The sequence below is a fragment of the Molossus molossus genome, unplaced genomic scaffold (assembly GCF_014108415.1).
Source record: "Molossus molossus isolate mMolMol1 unplaced genomic scaffold, mMolMol1.p scaffold_m16_p_1, whole genome shotgun sequence".
NCBI lineage: Eukaryota > Metazoa > Chordata > Mammalia > Chiroptera > Molossidae > Molossus > Molossus molossus.
The window spans coordinates 205,236,793-205,263,633 of record NW_023425344.1 but is presented as its reverse complement, the minus strand read 5'-3'; the positions used below and the strand labels follow the sequence as shown (position 1 = coordinate 205,263,633).

The 26,841-nt window shown below is 51.3% G+C and overlaps 1 protein-coding gene across 1 annotated transcript in view; it reads left to right on the top strand.

Annotated features, from left to right (window-relative positions):
- Nucleotides 1-26,841, top strand: part of ITGA11 (integrin subunit alpha 11) — a 122,602-nt gene that overhangs the window by 21,734 nt on the left and 74,027 nt on the right. Inside the window, exon 2 of the mRNA XM_036269899.1 lies at nt 5,383-5,494. Within this exon, the coding sequence (XP_036125792.1) occupies nt 5,383-5,494 (112 nt within the window). The remainder of the gene's footprint in view (nt 1-5,382; nt 5,495-26,841) is intronic.

Here is a 26,841-nt window from a genome sequence, read left to right as displayed (position 1 = left end):
AGAGGGAGATAACACCAGAGTTTGGGTAATATTTCAGCCTCCCTACCCCATCCCAGGTCCCACCCCCCAAGGAAAACGAAAGCTTTTGCTTACACAGGTGCGTCTGCAGCAGAGAGCTGAGCCCGGAGAACGAGCCAGGGCTGAGGGCTGCGCACTCCGGCCCCCAGGCCCCCTTGCTGTCCGCTCGGAGCTCCAGCCAGGCCTGCGAGGCCCTCGGCTCGGGCTGGTCTTCCTGCAGGCCGCGGAGGACCAGTTCTCCAGCGAGCAGGATCTGAGGGTGTGGGACCTGGGAAGGGGGAGATTTTGAAAAGAAGGGGTGTGGGGGGGAGCACAAGCCTAAGTGAGACCAACACAGGGAGGAACTTATGCGGCCGAAGGGGTGCGAGCTGGGGTGAGGAAGGCTTGATGGTGGCGGGCAGCCTGGGGCAGGGCCCACGCGGCCCCAGAGCCCATCCCTGCCACGTCCTAGCTCTGTGACCTTGGCCCAAAGTATCTCCTTCTTTGTGCCTCAGTTTCCTCACCTGTAAAATGAGAATAATCATATACTTACTTCAAAAGGTTGTTGTGAGGATTAAATCGATTTGGAACAGTGCTTGGTACCTCGTCCTCTTGGAGGCTGGCAGGTGGGCGGGGAGGGGGAGCCGGGCAGTTCCTGACACGCCACCTAGGCAGGCTGGTTTCCTCCTGTCCCTGGTTCCACATCCACACTGGCAATTCCTACCTACCCCTTTGCTCCTAAGGCTGGATCATACCTCCAGAAGCCTCCTGACACCCAGCCCACGGCCGCCGCTCCCTTCCCTGGTTGCAGCGCCCTGGTTGCAGCGCGGCACTTCCTCGGTGGTTTCCACGGGCCTCTGACCCGCGCTGGTAGAATCTCTGTGCTCTTCCTGTCCTGCTTCCCCTCAGAGGTGTTCGGGGCCAGCCCCTGGCTCAGTGTTGGATGCGGCAGTGAGTGAACAGATCCCATCTTGCCCTCAGGGAGCCAGCCTCCTGGTGGGGAGATGGGAGTAATCAAATAATCACATCACTAACGTGATAAGAAAAGGCGGAGTTACCAGTCACCTGTTAGTGAGTTAGGAGGGGTGATGAGATCATTAGGCAAGACCTGGTACAATCAGGGGTTAAGGAGACTTCCTAAGGGAGGAGGGAAGAATGTGACATTTGTGTTGCAATTAGAAGGCGATGAGAAGTTCATCAGAGATGTTTAAGCAGAGGAAACAGCATGTGCAAAGGCCCTGAGGTGGGAGGAAGCAAAGTTCATGTGGGGAGCAAAAAGGGGGGACCCTGGTACCTGAACTACAGGGAGCCAAAGAAAAATCACCAAGGTCAGGGAGGCCTCAGAGGGCCTTGAGGCCATGTGGAGATTTTGACTTTCTCCCAAGATCCCTGGAAAGCTATTTATTCGGCTGAGGTGTGGTGGATGGCAGAGGGGGGCACTGTGGACTCTCAGCAGATGCTCCTTAAACTGGAGTGAGCCCTCCCTGTGGGCTGTGGACTTGACAGTAGCTCTAGACAAGTGTTGGCCAGCGCACCTCAGCCACTGGGACTGTGACTGCCCCTCCTGGTGACATGGAGTGATGGAGTGATGAGTTTGAGAACCACAGGCTCCAGTGATGCTCAAGTTCCTCGCTGTCCTTTCGGTGCCTTCTAGGGACTCAATGATGCTTTTGAAAAGAGGGTAAGATTCTGAGAAAGGGAGCAGCAGCTGATGTAACTTTGGCACAGTCCACAGGACGGCAGCCCAGGAACTGAGGTTTTTCCCCTCTGTCATCAATATCAAGGGTAGAGAAGTGGCGGGCTGCCCACCCCGGCCCCAGTGTCTCTGCGACTGGACTGTTGGTGCCCAGCAAAAACAACTTTGTTTTGTTTCGTTGGTATTTGGGTTCATGAAACTCTGCGCGGAGTGCATTCCCCAAGCATGAAGGCCACGCTCCATCAGAGGAGCAACCTTGTCGGGCTGAGGTCAGGGCGACAGACTTGCCGTCACTTTCAGGAAATCCACTCTCTGGTTGGTTTGATTTGGCCAGAAGCAAATGCTAACTGGGGGAAGAAACCGGAACTCTGTAACTTAGTGCCCCAGCCCTGAGGGCTTTTGTCCTCTTCCTTGTGGCCAGACTTCACTAAACCTGTCCCCAGGATGTTGAGGGTAGGAGCTCTAGGGGAGACTGGACAGAGCCCTACGTAAAGGAAGGAGCACAGGGCCCCTCTACCTTCTCTCCCGTTTGCTTCTTTCAACCGAACCCAAAGGCAGAGGAGGGAGAACCTGAAGGCAGGAGGGAAGACCTTCTCTGCAAAGAATGTTTCTCCCCCAGTGGGTCCTTTGTATGCTGATCTCCCAGGGAGATCCATTACCCCACAAGCTACTCGATCATGGCCCTGCGCTAACCTCCTCCCAGCTGAGTGATTTGGGACACATTATTCAACCTCCCAGAGGAATGACAATATCTATTGCACAGGGTTGGTGTGAGATTTAACTAATTAATATAAAATTAGTGGTTAAATACCTAGAATAAATGCCTCGAATATATCAATGGTCAGTAAATATTGTTTTCTTTTTCCCCTTCCTCGTTGACCAGCCGAATACGGGTCCTGGTCTCTAACAATTCAGTCCACCAGTATCTGTGACCATTAACTGTGAGCAAGGTCTTTGAGGCACGGAGGAGATGGCCGTGTCTCGTGGCCCTGAGGGAGCGTCCGAATCTTACAGAATATTCGCCACATGAGATAAACAGAGGTGTAAGAGTTTTGTGATGATGCTAAGATGAAAAGGAATGATAAGAGGATAAGAGTGACAGGGAGGCCTGGTGATGGACAAAATGGCATTGAAACAGAGACCCTAATGACACGGGGAAGAGAGACTCGCAGATAACTGGAAAGGAGCGTTCCAGGCAAGGGCACAGCCAGACGCTGATCAGAGAGCCGGTCTAGGATCAGCAGGAGGGGCGGGGCAGTGCGGCTGGAGCGGAGGGTGGAGGGGAGGACCGGGAATGAGGGGTAGACGGACTGAGGGGGCTCATGCAGGCCTTGCGGGCATGGAGTTTGGCTTTGACTGGGGGGGGGGGACTGAGGGGCTGGAGGGAGGGCGTGCAGCTGAGGAGTGATGGGATCTGACAGGTCTTGGAAGGATCCTTCTGGCTGTGTTTGTTGTAAGAACCACGAATAGTGGGAAGGCCCAAAGACACAATTTACGGCTTTGTCTTCGCTGGTTCTCACCTGGCTACAGGCGGAGGCATGGAGGGTGGGTCTGGATTTCCTGACGGCCTGAGCAAGCCTGCCTCTAGTGTAGGGCCACCACCCTCTGCTGGGGTCAGATGCAGGATGGGGAGGACCAGGCGCCACCAGGGAGTGTCTCCAGGCGGCACCAGCAAGCCAGATCAAGTGTTGCTCCATACTCCAGGATTGTGCGTGGCCTGTGCATGTGTGTGCGTGCGTGTGTGTGTGTGCATGTGTGCGTGTGCGCGTGTGTCTGTGTGTCCGTTCCTGGGACAGAGCTGGAGAGTGAGTTCCTCTGTTCACCTCCCAGCTTTGCACAGTTGACACTGCTGTCTCTCCCTGTGACATGCCCTCGCTGACCCAGGACGTGTGCTCCTTCATCCCCCTGTGCTCACCTGACCAGGGTCCCCTTCCCCAAGGCTGCCTGCGGCTAACCAGGCTGGAAGGTCCATTCACGGTCTGTAACTAAGGCAGTAATGGGCTAACTGCTCTTCCTCCCCCACCCGCCCTGATGGCCCTGACACTAAATCCACGTGGCACGTTAGGAACCATGAAGGCAGGGTTGGCAGCTACACAGCCTCGTGCTGCCTCTGTCCTCTCCTATGTCCCCAGGTTCCGCTCACTGACCACACTGATCTTGCCCGTTGAGCCCAGACTTGACCTCAGCATCTTTCTTAAATCAGTGCTCCAGGCAGCGCTAATGATCAACTGACCGGGAAGGGAGGAAACAGCCCTCCTGTGAGGTTTTCCATTTTGCCTTGGGGACTCCAGTTCTGTGACTCTGGTGGTGGAGCTTTGGGCCACTGCTTCCACTTGCTGAGCAAAAAAGGAAATGGGGAAGAAACCTGAGTTTCTGTGCGATGGGCCCGCTCAAGTAGGTGCCCCAGGCGTCACCCTGGACTGCTCAGCCCAGGGGTCAGAGCCAGGGCAGGACAGGAGGAGGCTGGCGGTTACAGGCTCGGACTCAGGGTTCCTCTCCCACAGGCTGTGGGACCTTGGGCAGGTCAGGTCACCTCTCTGATCCTTGGCTTCCCGTTCGCTGCCCCATAACAGGGTTGTCGAGGAGATCAGATGGCAACATACATGTGAATGTTCTCTGAAACTTACAAAGTGCCCTAGACATGGAAGGGGCCACAATGGTCAAATTATTTTCTGCTGATTGGTTTTCATTGATCTGAATGTTCGGGCTTGAGGTAGGTAGGATTCGACCCCTCAAACCCCAGGGGTGCCAAGTTTGGCGGTCCTGTTAGCAGTGACACCTGGGCAGAGACTTAGCTTAGATGTGTAACAAGGCCAAGCATGGCCTGCACATGTAGCCCTGGACCAGACTCTGACCCTCACTGGGCTAAACCCCCCCTGCCAGACGTGGGTGACGCTTGCTCACTGCCCCAAGTCCTGCGAGGGTAAATGATGACAGAAGCCCAGACAGCCATACGGATGTGAGTTGTTATTGCGTGTAACTGGGCCCAAGAATGCCAAAGGGGCAAAGTATTTGGCCCAACAGCCAGGCTTTCCCCCCAGGGGAAACTGACGTGTGACTTCACGGCACAGGGAAGACTTTGGGGCCAGGGTGAAAGGTCACGGGGCTGGGACTCTGCCTTGCCTCAGTGGCCCCAGCCAATCAGTGCCCCTCTGAAGCCGGCAGAGCTTGGCAGACTGGTTTGGTCCCAGTGCCCAGGCCATGGCACTAAGCAGCCAGGCCTGAGGGGAGGTGGGAAGTCAGTCCCCCGACTCTGTAGCAAAGACGAGAGAAGGAGGAGGGCGAGAGAAGGAGGAGAGGAGGGAAAAGAGGAACACATCGGATGAGGAGACCAGCAAGCAGAAGCTGGAAGAAGCAGAGTTGGAGAAAGGCATGATGGAGGAAGGGAGCCATCTCCTCCCTGTTGAGAATGAGAATTTTCTGGGGGAGGGACTGATCTCCCCATTCAGACCAAGTCTCCCAAAAATGCCTCCCCTATTGGATTATGGACCCCCAAGGCAGGGACTGGGCTTCTCCCATCAGACTGTGGGTGCCCCCAAATAGGGACTATGTCAACCACCTAATAGATGGGTTCCCCAAGGATAGGGGAACATACTCCTCCCACACTATCCCAGGTAGGTGACCTGCCAGGGCCCCCCGTATTCCTGGGGCCCAGACCGGCAGCAGCCTGACTCCTCTCCCTGCCCCAGGGTTCACGGACACCTTCAACATGGACACCAAGAAGCCACGCATCATCCCTGGCTCCAAGGCTGCCTTCTTTGGCTACACAGTGCAGCAGTATGACATCAGCGGCAAGAAGTGGTGAGTGAAAGCACCCCCACCCAGCCTTGGGCTTCCCACACCTGGCCCACCACCCTGCCCCTGAGCCCAGCAGCCGCCAGACTGGCTCTCACATGTAGACACCCCATTTCCAGTGATGACTTCTTGCTGTCCAGGCAGGCAGGGGCTGTGTAAGATCTGCCCCCGCCTATGGAGCCTCGAGCATGCCATGTCACAGGCCCTCGGTGTTCTCACCTGAGAAATGGGAATGAACACCCCTCCTCCCCCGGTTATGTGACAGCACAGTTAGCAGGCCGGAGACCCATGGTCACCCCCCCCTCTCTGGGCCTCATCAGTGGGGCAGCGCCTCCGGGCCTGGCTTCTGAGAGAACTGCTGGGGTGTCCAAGGGGATGGATGTGGCCGTGCTCACAAGCTGAACACAGGCAGTGGCGGAGCAAAGGGAAGTGAGCGAGACGGAGTGGAAGGAGGGGCCAGAAAGATCCAGGCCCCCTTTGGGCAGGGGACAATCAAGAGGAGGGAAGGATTTTTAAAATAACTTTATTGGGTGAGATTTTACATATCATAAAATTCACTCATTTCAAGGGTACAATTTGATGATTTTTTAAGTAAATTGACCAAAGTGTGCAGCCATCACTGCAAATCAGATGTCAAACACCCCCATCACCCCAGTAAGACCTTCACGCACACATCCTGTTCATCGCGTCTCCTCCCTCCGGTTGGTTCTTAGCTGACACAGGGCGCGGCCTTCTTTCCGTCCTGAGCTGGAAAGGGCAGGCCTCTGCTCGGCCCCTTGGACGCCCTGCCCCGTCCAGGGACCATGCGAACACGGGTGATCAAGGTCCTGTGCCGCCCTCTCCCACACCTGGCCTCTGCTTACTCCCCCCACCTTCTTTTTCCTTCGCTTCCCCCGCTTCCTTTGTTGTGCTCAACACTCATCACTAGTCAAATTGCTTTACATCCGTTTTTCCAGTGCTCTAGACCTTTTCACAAGCTGGTCCCTCCTCCCACGACATCCTCTCCCACCCTCCCACTCACCTTCACCTGTTCGATTCTCTCTGACAAAGGTAGAGAGAGAGATTTTCATAGAGGAGTATCTTACTTGATATCTTTCTGCTGAGGTATAACTCTAGATACAATAAGTATCGACATTTTAAGTACACATCTCAGTAAACTTCTACATGTATATGCCTGTGTAATCACCTCCCAGAACATGACATAGAACATTTGCAGCTCTCCAGAAAGCTCCTTTGTGCCCCCTGCCGGTCAGTGCCCTTCCAGGTAACCACCATTTCCAGCTCCTGTTGCCATAGGTTCCTTTTGATGGTTTATGAACTCCATATAGATGATATCATACAGCAGGTACTCATTTATACCTGACCTGCTTTACTCAATATTATGTCTCTGAGCTTTGACATACTGATGAATGTATTACACTTCATGCTTCTTCACTGGTGTGTAATATTCCACTGTAGCAATACACCACAGTTTATTTCTTCATTTTATTAGTGATGGGTATTTGGATTGTTTTAATTTTGCCTATTTTAAATAGAGATCTATTAACATTCTATGCATGTATTTTGATGGACATATGCCCTCATTTTTATTGGGGATATGCTTGTATACTCATGTTTCTTGGGTATTGACTGCTGCTCCCTGTCTGAACTCTGTTTTCCTGTGGTCAATAAGCAAGGCGCCCTCCTAGAGAGAGTGGGGCGAACATGGGTTCAGCTTCTATGCTTCTCTTTTCTCAGGTATCGCTCTACCCTGACTGCTGTCCCGTGCCTGAACATAGTTGTCTTCTACGCTTTGTCTGGTTTTCACTGTTGTTGGTGACTGGAATTGAAAGTTCTCTTTCCTACTCTTCTATCAACTTTGATATCACTTCCTCTGAGAAAACACTTAGCAAACTGGACAGTAATGGCCTGTTTCATTGTCTTTCTTCCTGAAACCAGGGGTATAATCCCGGGCATTTAGTAGATGTTCATAAGAACATACTTTGAAAGACTGAATTCACTCTCTGAGCCTCTGTCAGCCAGCTCAGACGTAAGACGCACAGCCTCCGTGGCCTTTACGTACAAAGGCTTAGAGATTAAATGGAACTGGCTTTTCCAAGATAGGATTTGTTTTGACCAATATTTGTTTATTAAGCATCTGTTAATGAGTTTTGCTAGAGTCTGCAAAATATTGATTCCTATAAAACATGGTTTCACTCTCAAATAACTCACAGACCAGTTGAGGAAGCAACATTAATATCCTTGAAATAATTAAAAAACAATACAAGACAAAATATGACCCGGTATTAATTATGTTCATCTTTGTAAGACACTTTCTCCATGAAGACTTGCTGGATCCTCCTCTTTGCCTAAAATGGCCTGACCTTCCCCAGGCCCCCTCTCGAAGGGCACACGTCGCTCCCACCCTGTGCTGGAGCGGCTTCCGCAGGTGGCCCAGGCTCCTCCCGCCTCCTGGTGTGGGCCCGGGGCAGTGCTGAAGGCCGAGCCTGCACACCTCGGTCAGCATTTCCTGGGCCTGCAGTGGGGCCCGGGAATCTGTGGGGAGCTGTGTGGTTTTTGTTTGTTTGTTTGTTTTTCCCTTTTTTATTAATTTATTTATGTTACGAATGTTTCTCCTTTTTTCCCCATTGACCCCTCCTCCCGCCCCGCCCCCACACCCCGTCCCCAGCATTGTTGTCTGTCCATGGTTATGCTTACCTGCATAGAAGTCCTGTGGATCCGTGTTTTTTAAAGTTCCCCAGAAGATTCTAGGAGGGAGACTGGGGCCACTGGAGGTCCCCATCTCCCCTGAGGGCAAGGCAGTGCCAGTGGGAAACCACATCACTCTTCCACCTCTGTCCCCAAATCCGGGTCCCAGCACTGCCCCAGGGAAGGGCCCGCCAGCTGTCTCCCACCACAGGCTTCCAGGGGGCCTGGTCCCCAGTTACCAGGTTGTGAGCCTTCTTGAATGGCATCGGGCCAGCAGACCCTGATATAAATGTCTGAGGAGAAGGAACACACCTGGGGGGCTGCCACTTTCTCTTATTAACCCTTCACCTTCTGCCCAGCGCATCCCAGCTCAGACCTCAAACCACGCAACGCTGCCCGCACCCCAGTGCTCCGGGCACCTGAACAGCTTTCCACCTGCCTGGGTTTCCGCACCAACAGCAACACGCACTGACACGCACGCAGGAAAAGAGAAAACAAATTCCTCTCGGGTTCAGCAGTCTCTGCCCCTGCGTTTTAAGCCCTGGCGTGTTTTCAGAGAAATTTAATCCACATGACGCTACTGCAAGTACACTGAAGTCATTAAGGGGTTAGTTGCTGAGAGCACTTGCTCTCCCGAGGCCCCAGTGTGGGGCTTGCTCAGGGCTTCTCCAGCCTTTGGCCCCGGGGAGCGGGGAGCCTGGCGGTGCTGAGGTGACACAGGGCTGGGCCCCGCACGTTTCCCGTTTGTGGTGGAGGTTCTCACCCCCGGGGAGGAGCCTCCGCTCTCAGCAAGGTGCAGATTGCATCTCCTCCCCTCGAGGGCCCTGGGGAGCAGGAGCCTGATAACACCCCAGGACTCCAAAGGGGGACCCCTTTGGAACTGAGTGGGCTTTCAGAGGCCAAGCTGAATTCCCTGGGATATGGGTTCAGGGACATGAGCAAGTTGTAAGAGAAGTAGGCTTGTCCCCATTTTACAGGTATGGCAACTGAGACTCCGAGAGAGAGATGACGTAATTAGTGTCTGAGCCAGGTCTGGAGCCCAGATCTTATTAGGGCACAGAACAGAAGCAACCGCAGCCCCGAGGTTGGCCAGGAACATACTGTCCAAGGGCTGTGTCCTTCCTCATAGCCACGCTGCTGGCCCTCAAGAGAACCGAGGCCGTGGTGTCCCCAGGGCCAGCACTAGCATATTCACATAAACAGCATGTGGGAAGAATGAGTGCTTAGCCACCCGGGAAGACAGGGCGTATGCTCACAGAGCCCCGGTCCTGGATGACAAACACCAAGAGAGGCACACAGAAAAACTTCGGGAGTTCTAGTAAGGGAGAGTGAATTTCCAATTAACTGGGTGGAGGGAATCTGGAAAAGAAGAAGCCACATTCAGAGAAAGGACACTGTCCCGAGGGGCAAAAGCAGAAAGCAGAGCAGTGAGACTAAAGACTCGGAGGGAAAAGATTATACTTCAGAGGTTTTTAACTACCAGGCCAAGAGGATTGTATCTGGGAAGCAATAGGGAGCCATTGGAGGTTTTAGAGCAGGAGAGTGGTTCACCAAAATTGTAAGTTTTTTTCCATCCTCACCTGCACAAATTTTTTTAAATTGATTTTAGAGGGAGAGAGAGAGAGCGAAACATCGATGTGAGAAACATTGCTCGATTGCCTCCCATACGTACCACAACTGGAGATTAAACCTGCCACCTTTTTGGGTGTACAGAATGACACTCCAACCAACTGAGCCATCTGGCCAGGGCCACCAGAAATGTAATTTTTAGGGTGGTCAATTTGGCTGCCATGTGGAGGATGGAATTGAGAGGAGACCCTGGAAGGGGCAGTCTGGTGGAAAGGCTGTGGAAGTCTTGGTGAGGGGAGGGTCTAAGGGGTTGGGTCCTAGTGAACGGGTCTGCTTTATGAGGATCAGTAGTTCATTCATTCGTTTATTCATTCATTCATTCTTGAGAACCTGTACTAAGTCCTGAGAATTCAACGGTGAACACTGCTAAGTCCCTACCCAGATGCAGCTTTCCTTCTAGTGGGGCATATTATTAGACTGTTCATCGTCGGTCAGGTGGTGAGACGTGCGATGGACAAGCAGTGGGCAGGGTCAGGGGGCTTGGGAAGAGTGGGTAAGGACACAGGCTGCTACCTCATACAAGCCATCAAAGAAGCCTCAGTACCAGGGTGACAGCCATCAGACCGAAGGAAAGGGAGAATCTCAGACAGTCATAGATGTTTGAGAAAAGAGCATTCGAGGCAGAGGGAATGGCAAGTGCAAAGGTCCTGAAGTGGGGAGAAGTTTGAAGTGTTTAAGGAATGAGTGGCTGGAGTAGAGTGAACTAGGGCAAGAGTAGGAGACAAAACAGTACGAGGATGACTGGGTGACAGGGAAAGACTAGGAGGACAGGCGAGCTAAGCTTTGGTCCCATTGGTTCGAAGCATCTGAGGGTCAACTGGGTGCAGATGGCCAGCTGGGCCGGCAGCGGGAGACGGGCCTTCAGCTCAGCAGGGAGATCGGGGCATAGATGCAGATGAGCTGGGAGAACCACATTCTCAGAGGAGCGGTTCAGAGAGAAAGAAGGGGAGCTGGGACAGAACCCTGGGACGGCTGTGGGAGGAGAGAGAGAAGATCAGAGGTAGGGTCAAAGGGGCTCAGATTCCCAGATGACAGCGGAGAGGACTGTGGGAAGGGGGAGGGGCTGCCTGTCCCAGACAGGGAGGGCGGTGCAGCTCTCAGGGGCCTACCCCCCAGTGCCTCTCCCAGAAGCAGCTGAAGAGGCCGCGCTGGGGGTCTTTCTGCGCTGGGCAACCCTCTGCAGGCCCAGAGCCCTTAGATGTGAGGAACTACTCCTGAGTACATCCACGCACACAGAATAAGTCTAGAGTTCTTAAAATGACTCACTGCAACGTATGTAAAAAGTGTCTGCAGCTGCCCGGCCAGTGTGACTCCGTGGTTTAGCATCAACTCATGCACCAAGAGGTCCCCATTCAATTCCCAGTCAGGGACATGCCCAGGTTGTGGGCCTGATCCCCAGTGGGGGGCATGCAGGAGGCAGCCAGTTGATGTTCTCTCTCATCGATATTTCTGTCCCTCTCTCCTTCTCCCTTCCTCTCTCTCTAAAATCAGCAAAGAAAAAATATATTTTTTAAAAAGTGTCTGCAACTACCACTCTAGAGCAGTGGCTCCCGAACCTGACCGCCTGCATTAAGATCCTCTGAGAGGAGGATGGCTGGACCCACCTCCAGTTTCTGGTGAAGCATGAGAACTTGCTTTTCTAACAAGTTCTCGGGTGGTGCTATTGCTGCTGGTCTGGGGGCCACACTCAGACCCACCGGCCGAGAGATTTTCATGTCCAATATCTCAAGCTGGTGACACCAGGCAGACACAAACCTGCCCGAACTAGCAGGTGCCCATGGATGGGGAAATGGGTGCCTTGGGTAGGAGATGGGTTGGGAGGAGGCTATTTTTGAGGACATCTGCTCGTATCTCATTATTGTCATCCACCTAAACCCCCCCAAGTCTCTCTTAGCCCTTCCTCAGCCTCCTCCTACTTTTCAATTTTTTTTGTTCTTTTCTTTGCCCACTTTCTCTTCTTGATTTCTCCATTTCCCACCCTGCTCCTTACTTTCTCAACGTTCCCCTCCTCCCCTTCAGCACCCTCCTCCCCCCCTGCCCTTCTACCTTTCCTTCCCTCCTTCTCCTGTCTGGAGTCTCAGATGGAAGTGGGCATGATAGGGGTTTGAGGTGGCCCTGTCCCCATATCCCCTCCCCCCTCTACTTCTGTTCGTTGCCACCAGTGTCATAGTCTCATCAGCCTGCCATGGAGCCTTGAGGGACGGGGAGGGAGCCCAGCCCAGGCTTCGGAGCGCCTGCCCACCTGGCTGGCTGCCTCCTTGGCTGGGGGCAGAGGACAGCTGTACCCAGAGAGGACAGGAGAGTCCGAGGGAGGGGTCCCTGGAGGTGGAGAGGAAACGGAGAAGGGGAATCTGGTGGAGTGGGAGACTGAGAAGAAAGATAAGGGGTGTGCTGGCCTCAGTCTCCTGAATTCTGGGGTATCCTCATGAGAAACAAAAGCTTCTTGCGGAAAAGGAGCATCTCAAACCTGTCATCACCCTCAGCGATGGCAGACAGACTTGGTGGCCTGACCCAGTTGAAGTCACAACGGGTCCTAGATCGCCTTCCGTCTCTTTGAAGGATCTTTTCAGATGCTTTTGCAGTAACTCAGGGCTTGTGCGCTCAGCTGCCAAAGGGGCTGTGTGACTGGGCGCCCTACATATGGGCCCTGAGGGCTGGGGAGGGAGGCCCAGAAACCTGCCAGGCTTGGGAGCAAACCCTCCACCAGGGCTAAGTGCGGACCCTGCCTGCGGCCCCGCACCTCCGCCTCCTCCCCCACAGGGGAAGGCAGAGTGGACCTGCCTGGCACAGTAGGCGCCCACCTCTGCCAGCAGCCTCTCTGCACACCCAGTGTCCGCCCCTGGCTGGGACCACGGCAGAGGGCTGTCTCCTCGGCCCGAACACAGGGCCACCCACCACTGCCGGCGTCTTCAGCAGACCCCTCTGAGGCGGGGCGGGTTGGGGAGGGACGGGGTGTCTAGGGCCAGCACAGGAGGCACAGGTGGACAGGAAACACGGGTGGGGCTGGCCTTCAGGGCTACTATACCTGCGGCATCTGTCCCCGCCTGGGAGGCCCCAACCCCCTTATTTTGCAGACTAGGAAACTGAGGCCCAGAGTTAGAGACTACACCAAGGTCTCACAGCAAGCCCGTGGGAAAGCCAGGCCTGCAACCAAGTGCCCCATCTCCCGGGCCTGTTGCTCCCGCCTCTGGGATTGTTCCACCTGGAGCTTAATGGAAACTGCGAAGGACCCACCGCCCTGGGTCTCCTGTCTCAAGATCACTAGGTGATAGCTACCTAAACTAAACTCTAATTTGGGAAAGACATTAATTGCAATGCCTTCATGTACTGACCTTCCCAGATAACAAATTTGCATTTTCACTAGTATCTTCCAAGTCTGAACTCAGAGACCCACTGGTGGCATAATTTGGGGCTGACTGCAAAGGTCATCCACGTGGAATAAATCCACCAAATTTGGCTCTCGGGCCCGGGCGGAGGGGTGAAGCCCTCGAGCCCTACCCGAGCTGAAGGTGTCCCAGGCTTTGGTCTGTGGCCCTTGTCTGCAGGGTTGTGACAGCGTCGGGCGGGCACAGATCTTCCGCCTTGGCAAATAAATGAAGGCACACCGGAGTGGCTCCTTACTCAGAAGAAGTCCAGGCTTCAGAACCACGCAAACCCGAGCTCCCTGAGCACATCACATGCACTCCCGGGACCAAAGGGTTCTTGTGAGGAAGGAACGGGGGAGGGTGTGTGAAGTAGGCTGATGCTGGATAGTCAGCTCCTTACCGGCCCCTGAGAAAGGCTGGGGTGTCGGGGGGATGTTTCAAGGGAACGGGCCTCGGGAACTGTTATTCGGACAGAAGGACCAATGGTGCCCAAGTCGGTCCCTTCCCCTCAGTGACAGTGCCCGTCATGAAGCCTGGGCAGCCTCGGGCTTTGTTGCTGGGGAAATGTCTCTGAGGAGCATCCTAAGCTCCCTCTTTTCCTGGCTCAGGCCCCAGCACAGGCCCCCAACACCACAGCACACAAACGCCCTCTGCTATTTTCTCTCGGAACAAATAAAATCCGGCACCGTGATTCATGCTGGTTAAAGGATAAGTCACTACAGGAGCAAAGCCCAGGATAGGGTGAAACCACCCAACGCACGAGGAGACGGAAAAAGAGAGAGAAACTGTACTGGTGGGGAGATGTGGCCCGGGGCGCCAGGCCAAGCCACCAGCCGACCCTGGCAGGCAGCGTGGACAGTGCGCAGCCGGCTGGGGGAAACGCAGACGGCAGTCCACGCGCAGCGCGGGGGGCAGCCGCGGAGAGCCTGTCGGCCCCCCTCGGGACACTGAGGCCGGCCAACATGTGCCATACCGCCTGCAGAAGGCTCCCGAGGCTCTTTGTGTCTCCTGGGACTTGCAGACTATGTCAGTGAGGCCCGGGTGACCCCTGACACACACACACACACCGGTCAGCCAGAGCCAGAGCTAAAGTCAGTCCTCAGGGCCACAGAAGGGTCGAGGCAGCGGGCCAGCCACTGGGGGTTTGGGGTTAGACACACAATCTCAGTAGTGGAAACATGGAAAGGAAAGTCTCCTGGTTACTAACCTCCACGAAAGAAAATACATTTAATCTGGGCAGTTCAGGGAAGCCTGAGGGATTTGCCAACTCAGCATTTCTCCAACCGCTGCGACACCCGCCCCCCATTCAACAGTCCGTGGGCTCTTCCTCCTTCCTCCCTTCTCCGACGCCAACACTGCTGGTTTTGTGACCCCAATGTCCTTCCTAAGTCCAGCAGGGAGAGTTCCTCACACAAGGTGGAGAGTAAACTAATGCTTAAATTCACTCCATCTGGAGAATGACTTTATTTTTTGAAAAAATATTTAATTGAATCATACTTGGAGAAGTAAGCTCATCGTAAGTGACATATACCATACATGTAATGATCATACCCACCCCAGTCGATCTGCCCACGTAACTGCCACCCTGATGAAGAGACAGACTTTGCCAGCCCTCCAGAAGCCGGCCTGTGTGCCCTTGCTATCCTGCCCCTCCAAAACCATGACCAAAACCGATTAGTTTAGTCTGCTTTTGAACTTTATGTAAATGGAATCATGTACAATTTTGTGACAGACTTGTTTTTATTGAAGTATAGTTGACATGCAGAATTACATTAGTTCCAGGGGTACAACATAGTGATTTGACATTTATATACCGTATGATGTGGTCACCATGATAAGTCTAGTGACCGTCTGTCACCATCCAAAGGTGTTACAATGTCACTGACTATGGAAACCATCCACAAAACAAAAGGCAACCGACTGACAGGGAGAAGATATTCGGCAGGGGCGGGGAACTTTTTCATGCCAAGGGCCATTTGGATGTTTATAACGTCATTCACAGTCCATACAAAATTATCAACTTAAAAATTAGCCTGCTGTATTTGGTCAGGCTGATTTGGTGAGGCGTGTGATGTTAGCTGGTATTGGTTTCTCAGGCCTTTATATAGCCCTCGGGCTGGACGTTCCCCACCCCTGAAGGGGTTAATATCCAAGATATATAAAGAACTTATACACTCAACATAAAAATAAAAAAAAATCGATTAAAAAGTGGGCAGAGAACCCTGAATAGACATTTTTCCAAAGAAGACATACACTGGCCAACAGACATGAAAAAATGTTCAACCTCACTAATCACCAGGGAAATGCATATCAAAGCTACAGTGATACATCACCTTATAACTGTCAAAATGACTATCATCAAAATGACAATAGTAGAAACATGGAGAGAGCGGTAGAAAAAGCCAGTTAAGAGAAATGGAAAATGAAATGGGAAAAGGAAAGAGGAGAGGAAAAGATAAAATGAAGAATAAAGAGCTACGAGAGATTAACGGGGAGACGGGGGCTGTGAGCCCCCAAGGGCAGGGCTTGCCTTTTATTCATCTTTGTATCTTTAGGGGTTGACACAGAGCCTCAGAAGGAGCAGAGGATGGTTCTAGAAATCTGGGTGTGACTTGAGCCAAATCTCAGGGAAGCGTAAAGCTGGACATTCTTTGTTTTTTTTCTTTTTAAATTACAGTTGATGTACAATATTATATTAGTTTCAGGTGTACAACCCCATGATCAGACATTTATCAGACATTACTTACAAAATGATCACCTTGATAAGTCTAGTTCCCATCTGACACCATATATATTTATTACAATATTACTGACTATTCCTTATGCTGCACTTTATCATCCCCATGACTATTCTGTAACCACCAACTGGTACTTCTAAATCCCTTCACCTTTTTCACCCATCCCTCAACCTCTCTTCCATCTGGCAACCAGCAAAATGTTCTCTGTATCTTTGAGTCTGTTTCTGTTCTGCTTGTTTGTTTATTTTGTTTTTTAGATTCCACACATAAGTGAAGTCATCTGGCATTTGTCTTTCTCTGTCTAACTTATTTTACTCAGCATAATATCTTCTAAGTCCAACCATGTTGTTGCAGATAACAAGATTTTATACATTTTTGTGGCTGAATCATATTCCACTGTATATATGAACCACTTCTTCTTCATCCATTCATCTATTGATAGACACTTAGGTTGCTTTTATATCTTGGCTACTATAAATAATGCTGCAATAAACATATGGATGTATATGTCCTTTTGATTCAGTGTTTTGGGTTTGTTTGCATAAATATCCCAAAGTGGAGTTTCTGGGTCCTTCTTTGTCTATTGTTATAGCCTTGTTTTAAAGTCTGTTTTGTCTGGTATAAGTACTGCTACCCCAGGTTTTGTTTTTTATTTTATCCTCACCGAAGGACATTTTTCTATTTTTTGTTCAGGTAAAGTGGGAGGGAGAGAGAAAGAGAGAGAGAAACATCAATGTGAAAGGAACACATTGAGTGGATGCCACCCACATGACCCAACCAGGGCCAGGGACAAACTGCAACCAAGGTACGTGCCCTTAGTGGGAACCAAACCTGGGTCTCTCTGGACCACAGGCCGACGCTCTAACCACTAAGCCAAACCGGCCAGGGCTGTTTTTTCTTTGTTTGTTTGTTTCCATTTTCATAAAATATTTCTTTCCAACCCTTTACTTTCAGTTTGTGTGTGTCTTTCAATCTGAAGTGAGTCTCTTATAGACAGCATATGTAAGGGTCTTATTTTGTCATCCATTCAGTCACCAAATGTGTTTTTTTATTAGAGCATCAATCCATTTTCATTTAAAGTAATTCTTGATAGGTACATATTTATTGCCATTTTATTATTCATAGTTTTTATTTTTTTTTTTCTTATTCTTCTTAAAGAAGACCCTTTAACATTTCGTATAATACTGGTTTGGTGATAATGAACTCCTTTAGTTCTTTATTGTCTGGGAAGCTCTTTATCTGTTCCTCAATTCTAAATGACAGCTTTGTTGGTAGAGTAATATTGGTGGTAGGGCCTTGCTTTTCATCACTTTGAATATTTCATGCCAGTTCCTTCTAGCCTGCTAAGTTTCTGTTGAGAAATCAGCCAAGAGTCTTATGGGAGCTCCCTTGTAGGTAACTAACTACTTTTCTCTTGGTGCTTTTAAGGTTATTTCTTTGTTTTTAACCTTTGACATTTTAATAATGATGAGTTTTGATGAGGGCCTCTTGTTTGGGACTCTCAGCATTTCCTAGACTTTTATGTCTATTTCCTTCACCAGGTTAGGAAAATTTTCTGTTATTATATTTTTCAAATAGGTTTTCAATTTCTTGCTCTCTTTCTTCTTCTTCCAGCACCCTCATGATGTGAGTGTTGGTATGCTTGAAATTGTCCAGAGGCTCTTTACAGTATCCTCTTTTATTTATTATTCTTTTTTCTTTATGCTGTTCTGATTGGGAGTTTTCTACGTCAAAGCTGGACATTCTTGCCCTGGCCGATTTGGCTCAGCGGTTAGAGCGTCAGCCTGCGGTCCAGAGAGACCCAGGTTTGGTTCCCGCTAAGGGCACATAGCTTGGTTGCAGTTTGTCCCCGGCCCTGGTTGGGTCGTGCAGGTGGCAGCCACTCGATGTGTCCCTTTTACGTCGGTCGATCTCTCTCTCTCTCTCTCTCTCTCTCTCTCTCTCTCTCTCTTCCTCTCTCTCCCTTCCACTCTACCTGAACAAAAAATGGAAAAGTGTTTTCAGGTGAGGATAAAAAAAAAAAGCTGGACATTCTTGTATAGAGGGCATGGAGACAATGACCCCATAAGGGAGAGGTTAGATTTTCTGCCCTTGTCTTTTCCTGCAAAGGTTGGAGGAGCCCAGCTGAAGTGAGTTCAGGCAGAGAGCAGGTGTTTGGTGGACAGTGGCCTAGCCTCTCTGGGCGGTTTGCCCTGTGTCAGCAGCTCCTCTCTACACTGTCCTCTCTGCACTCCCCAACCTCTGAGTCGATGAGTTTGTAACCCAAGGAGGAGGACATTTCCAAAAATGCAATGACAGACTTTGCCCTCCAGTGGTTCAAGTGAAACCACAGCCTCTTTGTTTCCTGGTGGCTTCTCAAAATAAGAATAATGCTGTAAGAAGAGCTGTTACTCATAATCCGAAAAGAGAGGAGGGAAACCAACTGGAGCTTTGCACACGCTGGAGAGAACCTTGAGGAATTCTGCAGAGCCGATGATTCCCTTATAACTCAGGGCTTCCAGATGGAACACAGGGCTGGTTTCCGTGTACCCTGCCCTCCTACACCCAGAGGTGGGGAGAGAACCAGATAAGAGAGGAAGGCAAAGAGCCACCCCTTAGCCAGCTGGGTGACTTGGGTGAGTCACCTAGCTTCTCTGTGTTGCAGTTTCCTCAGCTTCAAACTAGGATAGATGGATCTCTCGCTCTCGCTCTCGCTCTCGCTCTCGCTCTCGCTCTCGCTCTCGCTCTCGCTCTCGCTCTCGCTCTCGCTCTCGCTCTCGCTCTCGCTCTCGCTCTCGCTCTCGCTCTCGCTCTCGCTCTCGCTCTCGCTCTCGCTCTCGCTCTCGCTCTCGCTCTCGCTCTCGCTCTCGCTCTCGCTCTCTCGGTTGTTTTGAGGATTAAGTGCATCAATGCCAGAGGAAGCCCCAAGCACACTCCTTGACACATAATAAACTCCCCTACACATTCATTTATGACTGCATTAATGTATTTGTTTATACAAAGTGCTTTGAAGGTAGATAAATACATGATCCTGTGTTTGTTAACTATTTCTTGATTGTGCATCCTGCTTCCAATTCCCAGGTGATCTTTTTGCCATTATTTCAAAGCCTGGTGACCACCTGATAATATAATCCAGGAGTTCCCAAAGCTGGCAGAACAGAATTACCAGTGAAAGTTAAGAAAAGAATAGAGGTTCTTCATCCCAATCCAAGACTTGTAAAATCAGAATCTTTCGAGATAGAACCTGGGAATCTCTATTTTTAAACATCCCTGGGTATAGCTAATTCCCAACCACATTCTAAAACCGCTGACCTAATTCTTTTGAAGGAGTCTGCGCGTTCTCATGGATTTATAAGTTAATGCCTTTCAAGGCTAACATTGAGAGTGACCCTTGATGCCTGAATCCAAAGATGTGACCAATGTCAGGAATTCAGAGACCCTAGAATGCAGGTGGAGGTAACCTAATAAGGAAACAATGCAAAGCCCGTGTAGGCATCTAACCATCTGTCTACACTTTGGGCCACTTTAGATAGAGTTCTTTGGACAAGCGAGGAGAGAAGGGAGGGGATTTGGAATTTCAGGGAGGTGTGGGTGGGAAGAAAGAAGGTGGATGGATGGTGTGAGCCCAGGTTTGAGACAAGTTCTATGAAGGCAGAGACTTTGTCCCTCTGGGCCCAGCCTCACCATGGAAGGTACAATAGACTACCACACATAAGCACTGGCACTATCAGAACTCAGCCGTCAGTCCCCCTGTGGGCCCCAGCCCCTCTTCACCTGGGTGATACCTCTTCGCCCTGCAAGGCTCTATCCAGGAGTCACCTGGGCGAGCACCCTTCCTCAGTGCCCCTGCCACTCCTGGGAACCCCTTTCATAGGCTTGTCCTCCAACCTGAAAGTGTCAGGTGTTGGTCTCTCGGCCCCCACCAGACTAAGGGCGTGGACTATGCTTCACGCACCTCTGAGTCCGCAGTGCCCAGCACGTAGTAAGTGCTCACTAACTCTTTCTTTGAACTGGACTTGTCCAAGCCTCTCCTTTTCAGATGAAGAAGTTGAGGCCCAGAGAGGGCAGGTGGCTCACCCCAGGTCACTTGGCCCATCTGAGAGCAGATCAGGGCTAACCATAAATATGTCAACAGACCCAAGCCCCCCCACAAAAAGTGCCTCCTTTCGCCTCTGGCCTTCCTCTTCTTTTCTACCTCCTCTGAGTCCCCATGACTAGAGCCCCGGACACAGTCAGAATAACGGGTATCCTGACATTCTCTGGGCTTTGCTTTCTTCCCCAGTCGAAGAGAATTGCTCTCCCGTCTAGTCACCTCCCTTGGCTGTGGGTCCGATGCAGTGAGCTGTTGGGTGTGCATGCTGGACATGAGTGAAACACCACCGTCCTAACTGTGAACCTCAGTAAATGGGCCCAGGACGGAGAGCGGGGAGGGCCCAGGCCCCTTCCCAGCAGAGGAGCTGTTACCGTTCCACATACCAAGAAATTAAAACTATACATTCCACTGAGAAACATCTGCCCAAACTATCATTGTGTTTATATTTCAGTTTCAAAGGAAAGAGTTGTTATAAAACGGGGGCGGGGGGAGGGGAGTGGTTCTCTGACCATGATTTGAGAAAATAAGCAAGAGTTTATCAGACATTTGGAAAAAAGAAGGGGACATTTTTACATTGTGGACGCAGCCCCTCTGGGGGGCTCCAGACCACAGCCACCTTCCTGGGAGAGTGGGACCAAGGGCACCCAGAGGCCGGTGGCCAATCTGCAAATGGGACCCATGAGAGCTCAGCCCAGCTCTACTCCCAGCTGCACCCCAAGAGTGAACACTTAGCAAAATGAGTAACCTCTATCCGTCCATCTATCCATTTATTCAACAAACAGGTATTGAGCCTTGACTGTGTTCAAGGTACTTTGCCCAGCTCTGAGGGGGATATTTAAAGGTGGATCAGGTTCTCTCTCTGCTATCTAGAAGCAAATTATCTAAAGGAGAGAAAAAAGAGACAAGAGAGCCCTGGCCGGTTTGGTTCAGCGGTTGGAGCGTCGGCCTGCGGTCCTGAGAGACCCGGGTTCGGTTCCCGCTAAGGGCGCGTGCCTCGGTTGCAGTTTGTCCCCGGTCGGTTGTGTGGGTGGCAGCCACTCAATGTGTTCCTTTCACATCGATGTTTCTCTCTCTCTCTCTGTTCCTCTCTCTCCCTCCCACTCTACCTGAACAAAAAATGGAAAAATGTCCTCGGGTGAGGATTTAAAAAAAAAGAGAGACAAGAGAGGTACAAACAAAGCATCATAGGAACCGAGGGAGTGCGCTTCCAGCTGAGAGATCAAGGAAGGCTTCCTGGAGGAACAGGCCCTCGAGGGTGGACGGAAGGGCCAGCTGAGAGTTTGGGAAACCGCATGCACAGAGGCAGGAAGGAGAGTGCCAGGTGTGGTGAGAAAAGGACAGATGGCCCTGTGAGGTTGGCATCGAGGTGTCAGAAGGGGAATTGGCACAGTCTGGCCACTCTAGTCTTCACAGCCAGTGGGTCAGATTCTCATTTTCTCTTCAAATGGGTTGAGAACATTTTTCCCTCTTCTGTTCTAAGTACTTCTGCAACTTAGGAAAAAGTGCTGTTTGGGAGTAAGCTGAGGTGGACCCAGAGTTCCCAGGAACAAAGCAGAGCGCTAAGCTTTGAAGTCAACAGCTCGGTGACGCTTGTCAGCCCCGGAGGACGGGCCGGCTCCAGCGCCGCCTGCCCAGGAGCGCCCTCGGACCTTGCACACACCACCTGCACTGCCCCGCACAGCTACTTGTGCACAGAGGCATTTTTATTCACTAGTATTGATAAAAAGCCTTGTGCAACGGGAAAAATTTTAAAGCACCTAAACAACTATTGATAAAGAAAAGGGATGAAACAATCTAAATATCCATCCATAGGAGGATGGTTAAACAGAAAAGTGGAGCACTGTGCAGCCGGTCGAAGGACGAGGCAGAGCTGTGATCCAGCTACAGCAGGCCCGCCTCTGACATTGGAGGGCCTGGGCCAGAAAGCCAGTGGAGGCTCTGGCCCACAGCCCACCACCCTCTCTTCCCACCTACAGTTCCCTCTGGTAGCTGAGGGCCTCACAGGTGTGGAAACCCCATCCAGTGCATGCAAGCTCTGTCCACACCCCACCAGCAGCCACTCCTCGGCCGCCCCGCTGGCAGTGTGATCCACCACCAGAAAGTCAGAGATCCGGAGAACAAGCCTTCGCAGGCCGTTTGGGCGGGAGAGTCCCTGAGTGGTGGGATGCGGGCTCTAGGGGACCTGCCCTCTTGGCCTGTAGGGCTCTTCACCCCATAGGAAGTGGCAGAGCCGAAGAAGAGTCAGAGCAGAACCGGGGCAGGAGCCCTGGTGACCAGGACGGAGTGTGGCATTGCTATATACCAACATGGAAACTATATAAAATAAGTAAGTGAGAAAAGCATGCTGCAGAACCATGTGTGTAAAAGGATGCCATTTTTAAATCCCTACCTAAACGCCGAGGAGGTTTGCTACACTCCTATTACTAAGGGTAGTTTTGTCTGGAGGGCAGGGTTGCGAAGGGAGGGAGAGGCCTTGCCTGTTCTACTTGGCACAGTTCTGCACTGTGAACATTTTACCATCAACATGTCTTACTTTTATCATCTAAAAAAACTTTAAACAATACTGTCAAAGCCAAGTAAGTACTTTTTGTGCCAATTAAAGTAGGTATTTCTTATGTGTTTTCTTGTGACCAAAAGAAACAAAATAATTTTTGTTTAAAACCCAATTCTGGACATTGTCTGGACCGTCAGCAAGGCTGCCGTGGCACAGCCCCCAGATGGACTGGGAATTCCTGGAGCACACATGCTTATGCACGTGTCCAGAGGCCTCACATCTGCTTCCTCAGCAGATCCTTCACACAAGGGCTCCCAATCCTGCTGCCGATCTGGGGGCTTCTAAAAATAGATTCCCCGCGTCCTGTCTCAAACTGACTGAATAGAACCTTCTGGAGATGGGGCCCAGGAACCTGCATGTATGACTCCCCAGGTGATTCTGATGACCAGCAAAGTCTGGGACCCACCACCCTGGAAATCCTGGGTGGAAAGTAGCTTAGGTATATGTAGTCCCATTTGGTAGATGAGAACACTGAGGCCCCAGGCAGCTAACAGCCTTGTCTCAGGCCATGGTGTGGAGTCTGTTAGTCCCTCTAATAGAGCTTGTTCTACTCTCCCAGCGGGGTTACCAGGTGTTGGAAGACCATGGAGGGCCTGCAGTCTGTGGTCCCCAATCGCAGGCTACTGGATTACAGCCGTCCCACTAAGCCAGGTGATTAGCTGGTTCCTTCAACTCCTGTATTTCAGGGACCTACTCTGTGCCAGGCCCTGTTTGGGTTGCTGGGATGTCGAGAGCTACAAACCCAACCCACAAGGTCCTAGCTTCTTGCAGCTCACATTCTGCTGGGAGGTAAGGATGATAAAGGTAAATAAAGAAGCTGCATCAGAGAGTACAAAGTGCTATAAGAAGGGTAAGACAGGGTGTGCGACGGGGAGTGACAGGTGTGAGGAAAGGCCTCTCTGGGGAGGTGACATACGAGCTGACCCCTAAATGATGACTTGGCTGGGCAGCCTTTATGGCAGCCCTGGTAAAAGTGAGGACAGGCAGTGAGGTGACACAGAGCCTTGCAGTCATGGCAGAGAGTGATTTTACTGCAATGGATCTGGGGCTTTGAGCCCAGCAGGGCTGCAGGTCACCATGCCTCTGGTTCCCCACATAAGCGCTCCTCACACTGCCATGATGCGTCTCAAACTTGAGCGTGTGTTAGTGTCTCCCGGAGGGCTTGTTTAAACGAGATGCTGGACCCACATTCAGTTCTGATCCCGTCAGTCTGGGTAGGACCCAAGACATTGCATTTCTAACCAGCGCACAGGGAGGCTGATGTCCAGAGAAATAGAACCAACAGGATGTGCATATACAGAGTCTTCTCAGCTTATGTTGGGATTACGTCTCGATAAACCCATCATAAACTGAAAATATCATTAAGTCACGCTGGCCAGGTAACTCGGTTGGTTAAAGCATCATCCTGTGCACTGAAGGGTCAAGAGTTCAATTCCTGGTCAGGGGACATACCTAGGTTGTGGGTTCGGTCCCCAGTTGGAGCATGTACGTAAGGCAACCAATGAATGTTCTCTCTCACATCCATGTATCCCCCCCACCCCCACACACCCTGTCTAAAATCATTAAGCATATCCTCAGGTAAGGATTTTTTTAAAAGAAAATATCGTTGTCGATAATTAAAATGCATTTAATCCATCTAACCAAGCCTAGCCTACCTTAAACATGACCAGAACACGTACATCAACCTGCAGCTGGACAAAATCTAACACAATGAATACACTGCCGAGCATCGCTGTTCGCCCTGGTGATGCCTGACTGGGAGCCGGGCTCACTGCCGCTGTCCAGCACCTGACAGACATCTCACCACATATTGCTAGACCGGGAAAAGATCAAAATTTAAAGTATGGTTTCCACTGAATGCATATCGTTTTCATACCATCGCAAATTCAAAAAATCGTAAGTCAAACCACCATAAGTCAGAAACCATCTGTATGCAAAGAGATTTATTATAAGGATTTGGCTCCCAGGATTATGGAGGCGGACAAGTCCCAAGACTGGCAGAGTGAGTCAGAAAGCCGGAGACCGGGAGCTGACGGTGTAGCTGCCGTCTGCAGGCCAGCAGGCTGGAGGCCTAGGAAGAGCAGATGTTTCCATTTGAGTCCAAAAGTAAGAACAAGTCGATGTCCCAGGTCAAAGGCAGTCGGTCAGGAAGCATTTTCTCTCATTCAGAGGAGGGTCAGCTTTTTTGTTCTATTCGGGCCTTCAGCTGATCGGATGAGGCCCAGCCACGCTGGGGAAAGCAATCTGCTTTACTCAGTCTCCCGATCAAAACGTTCATCTCTTCCCAAACGCCTTGACAAGCACACCCAGAATGATGTTTAACTAAATACCGGGGCATCCCATGGCCCGATCAAGTTGAAACATAAAATTAACCGTCACAGTATTTGTGTGTGTTTAAAATGCACACAAAGGATTCCCGTCACTGATGAGGGTTTTATGGTGATAGAGAGAGTGAAGCATGTGCAAACAGAGGGGTCCTCATTTTCCTGGCCCCTCCCGGTCCAGGCCCTGCCAGGCATCTGAGCCACAGCGAACCACAGGCCCCTCCACGGCCCAGGAAGATACACAGGTACGGTCCTCTCCCCTCAGGAGGTCCCAGGTGAGCTCTCCCCCCAACCCTGCCCCCCCCCCCAGCAGCCCAGGGCCCCACCCAGCACGGGTTTGCCGTGATCAGCACTTCCCAGCCCCGTCTTGAACACATTAGCCACCAGTCACCCTGGCTGGAGAAGATTATATTTTCCATGGAGAGAGGGAGGAAAAAAAGCCTCTCTAAAGAAATAGTCTCTCTTTTGTTCCCTTGAGTTCGCTTCTCCTCAAATGGAAGCCCCTCCCTGGAGCCCCGATCTGATTTCAGGGAAGGGAAATGAAGCCAGGAGAGAAGTGGGGCAGAGGGCCTGGGTGTTTGAGTGGAGAAAGGGTGCTGGGAGAGAGGGGCAGCTGAGGAAGGGCTTGGGTGAGAGAGGAGACAGCAAGAGGCCCCTGGGGGGCAGCCCTCTCCCCATGCTGGGCACTGCCCAGCCCCCAGAGGGGCCTTTCTGAATGTCCCAGTCTTTCACAACAGTGGAAAGAGCCCTGGACATGGAGTCCAGCTCTAAAACTGACCAATGTCTCTGAGCCTCAGATACTAACTGCCCTTCCAGCCTCAAAGTTGTCCTGGTGATCAAAATCTAATGCAATGTAAATGCATCAAAAGTGAATCATTAAAATAGAAAGAATAAGCAGTGACCATTGGATTTCCTGGGATGTGAGGTCCAGGTGTTGCAGAGAGTAGCAAAAAGGCCGGTCAGGGTGGGGATGAAACCCACATCTTGTCTTTCCTCGCGGTCCACGCTGGCCTCGGGGCTCAGGCCCTCCTCCAGGGGCAGGCCCATCAGCGGGAGGTTTCCTCTTTCCTTCCCAAGCATCTGATGGTCTTTTTCTGCCCATGGCATCTGCTCGCCCCATCTGCTGAGACACTGAGCTGTTTACACCTGCCTTCCCAGACACAGCCAGTGAAAGGCCAGGCTGGGCTTAGAGCCCCGGCCCCCACCTCCAGGCTTTCCGCCCTCTGTGGCTTGCAGGAGCCCTGCCCTGGGAGGCAGGTCACTGTGTATCAGCCCAGCTCTGCCACTGTCTGAGCTAAGACCTCAGACGCAGCACTTCCCTGCTCCTGGCCTTCGATCCCTCCTTGGTGATAAGGCTAGCCCAAAGAATCACATTTCCACCCAGGCAAGTTGCCAGGTAACCAGAAACTTCTGGAGTGCGGGGCTCCCTGTCCAAGTGTTTGCTGTAAATGGGATGCACATAGTACAGAAGGATTTCTGTTCCCACAAGGCTGGGCCAGAGGACAGTTGTACACATTCAGTTAACCAGAGAAAAACAATGTGTTTGGTGTCTGAGAGTCTACCCACCACTCATGCAGTAGATATATGCCCCAGATGGAGCATGAGCTGGGGGATATGAATCCACTCCTCTTTTATTGGTCTTGGATGCCATGTTTCTCTTATGACATGGTAATATATGGAATTTCTAAGAGTAATTTTAACCATGTGCTTTTTTTTTTTTTTTTTTTTTTTTTTGCCTTGCACAATTCTAGTTAGTATCGTTTCAGTTATAAATACCTGAAAACTCAACTCAAATGGGTTTATACAGTAAAAAGTAGTTGTTGCTTATATATCGGCAGAGTGGGAGCTTCAGGTATAGTTTGATCCAGAGGTTCACAGTATCATCAGGCCTCCAACTCCTCCTCAGACACTTCTCTCAGCCACACCCTCCCAGTGCATCAGTTCACATCTCATTGTCACAAGGTCACTGCCAGCAGTTCCAGG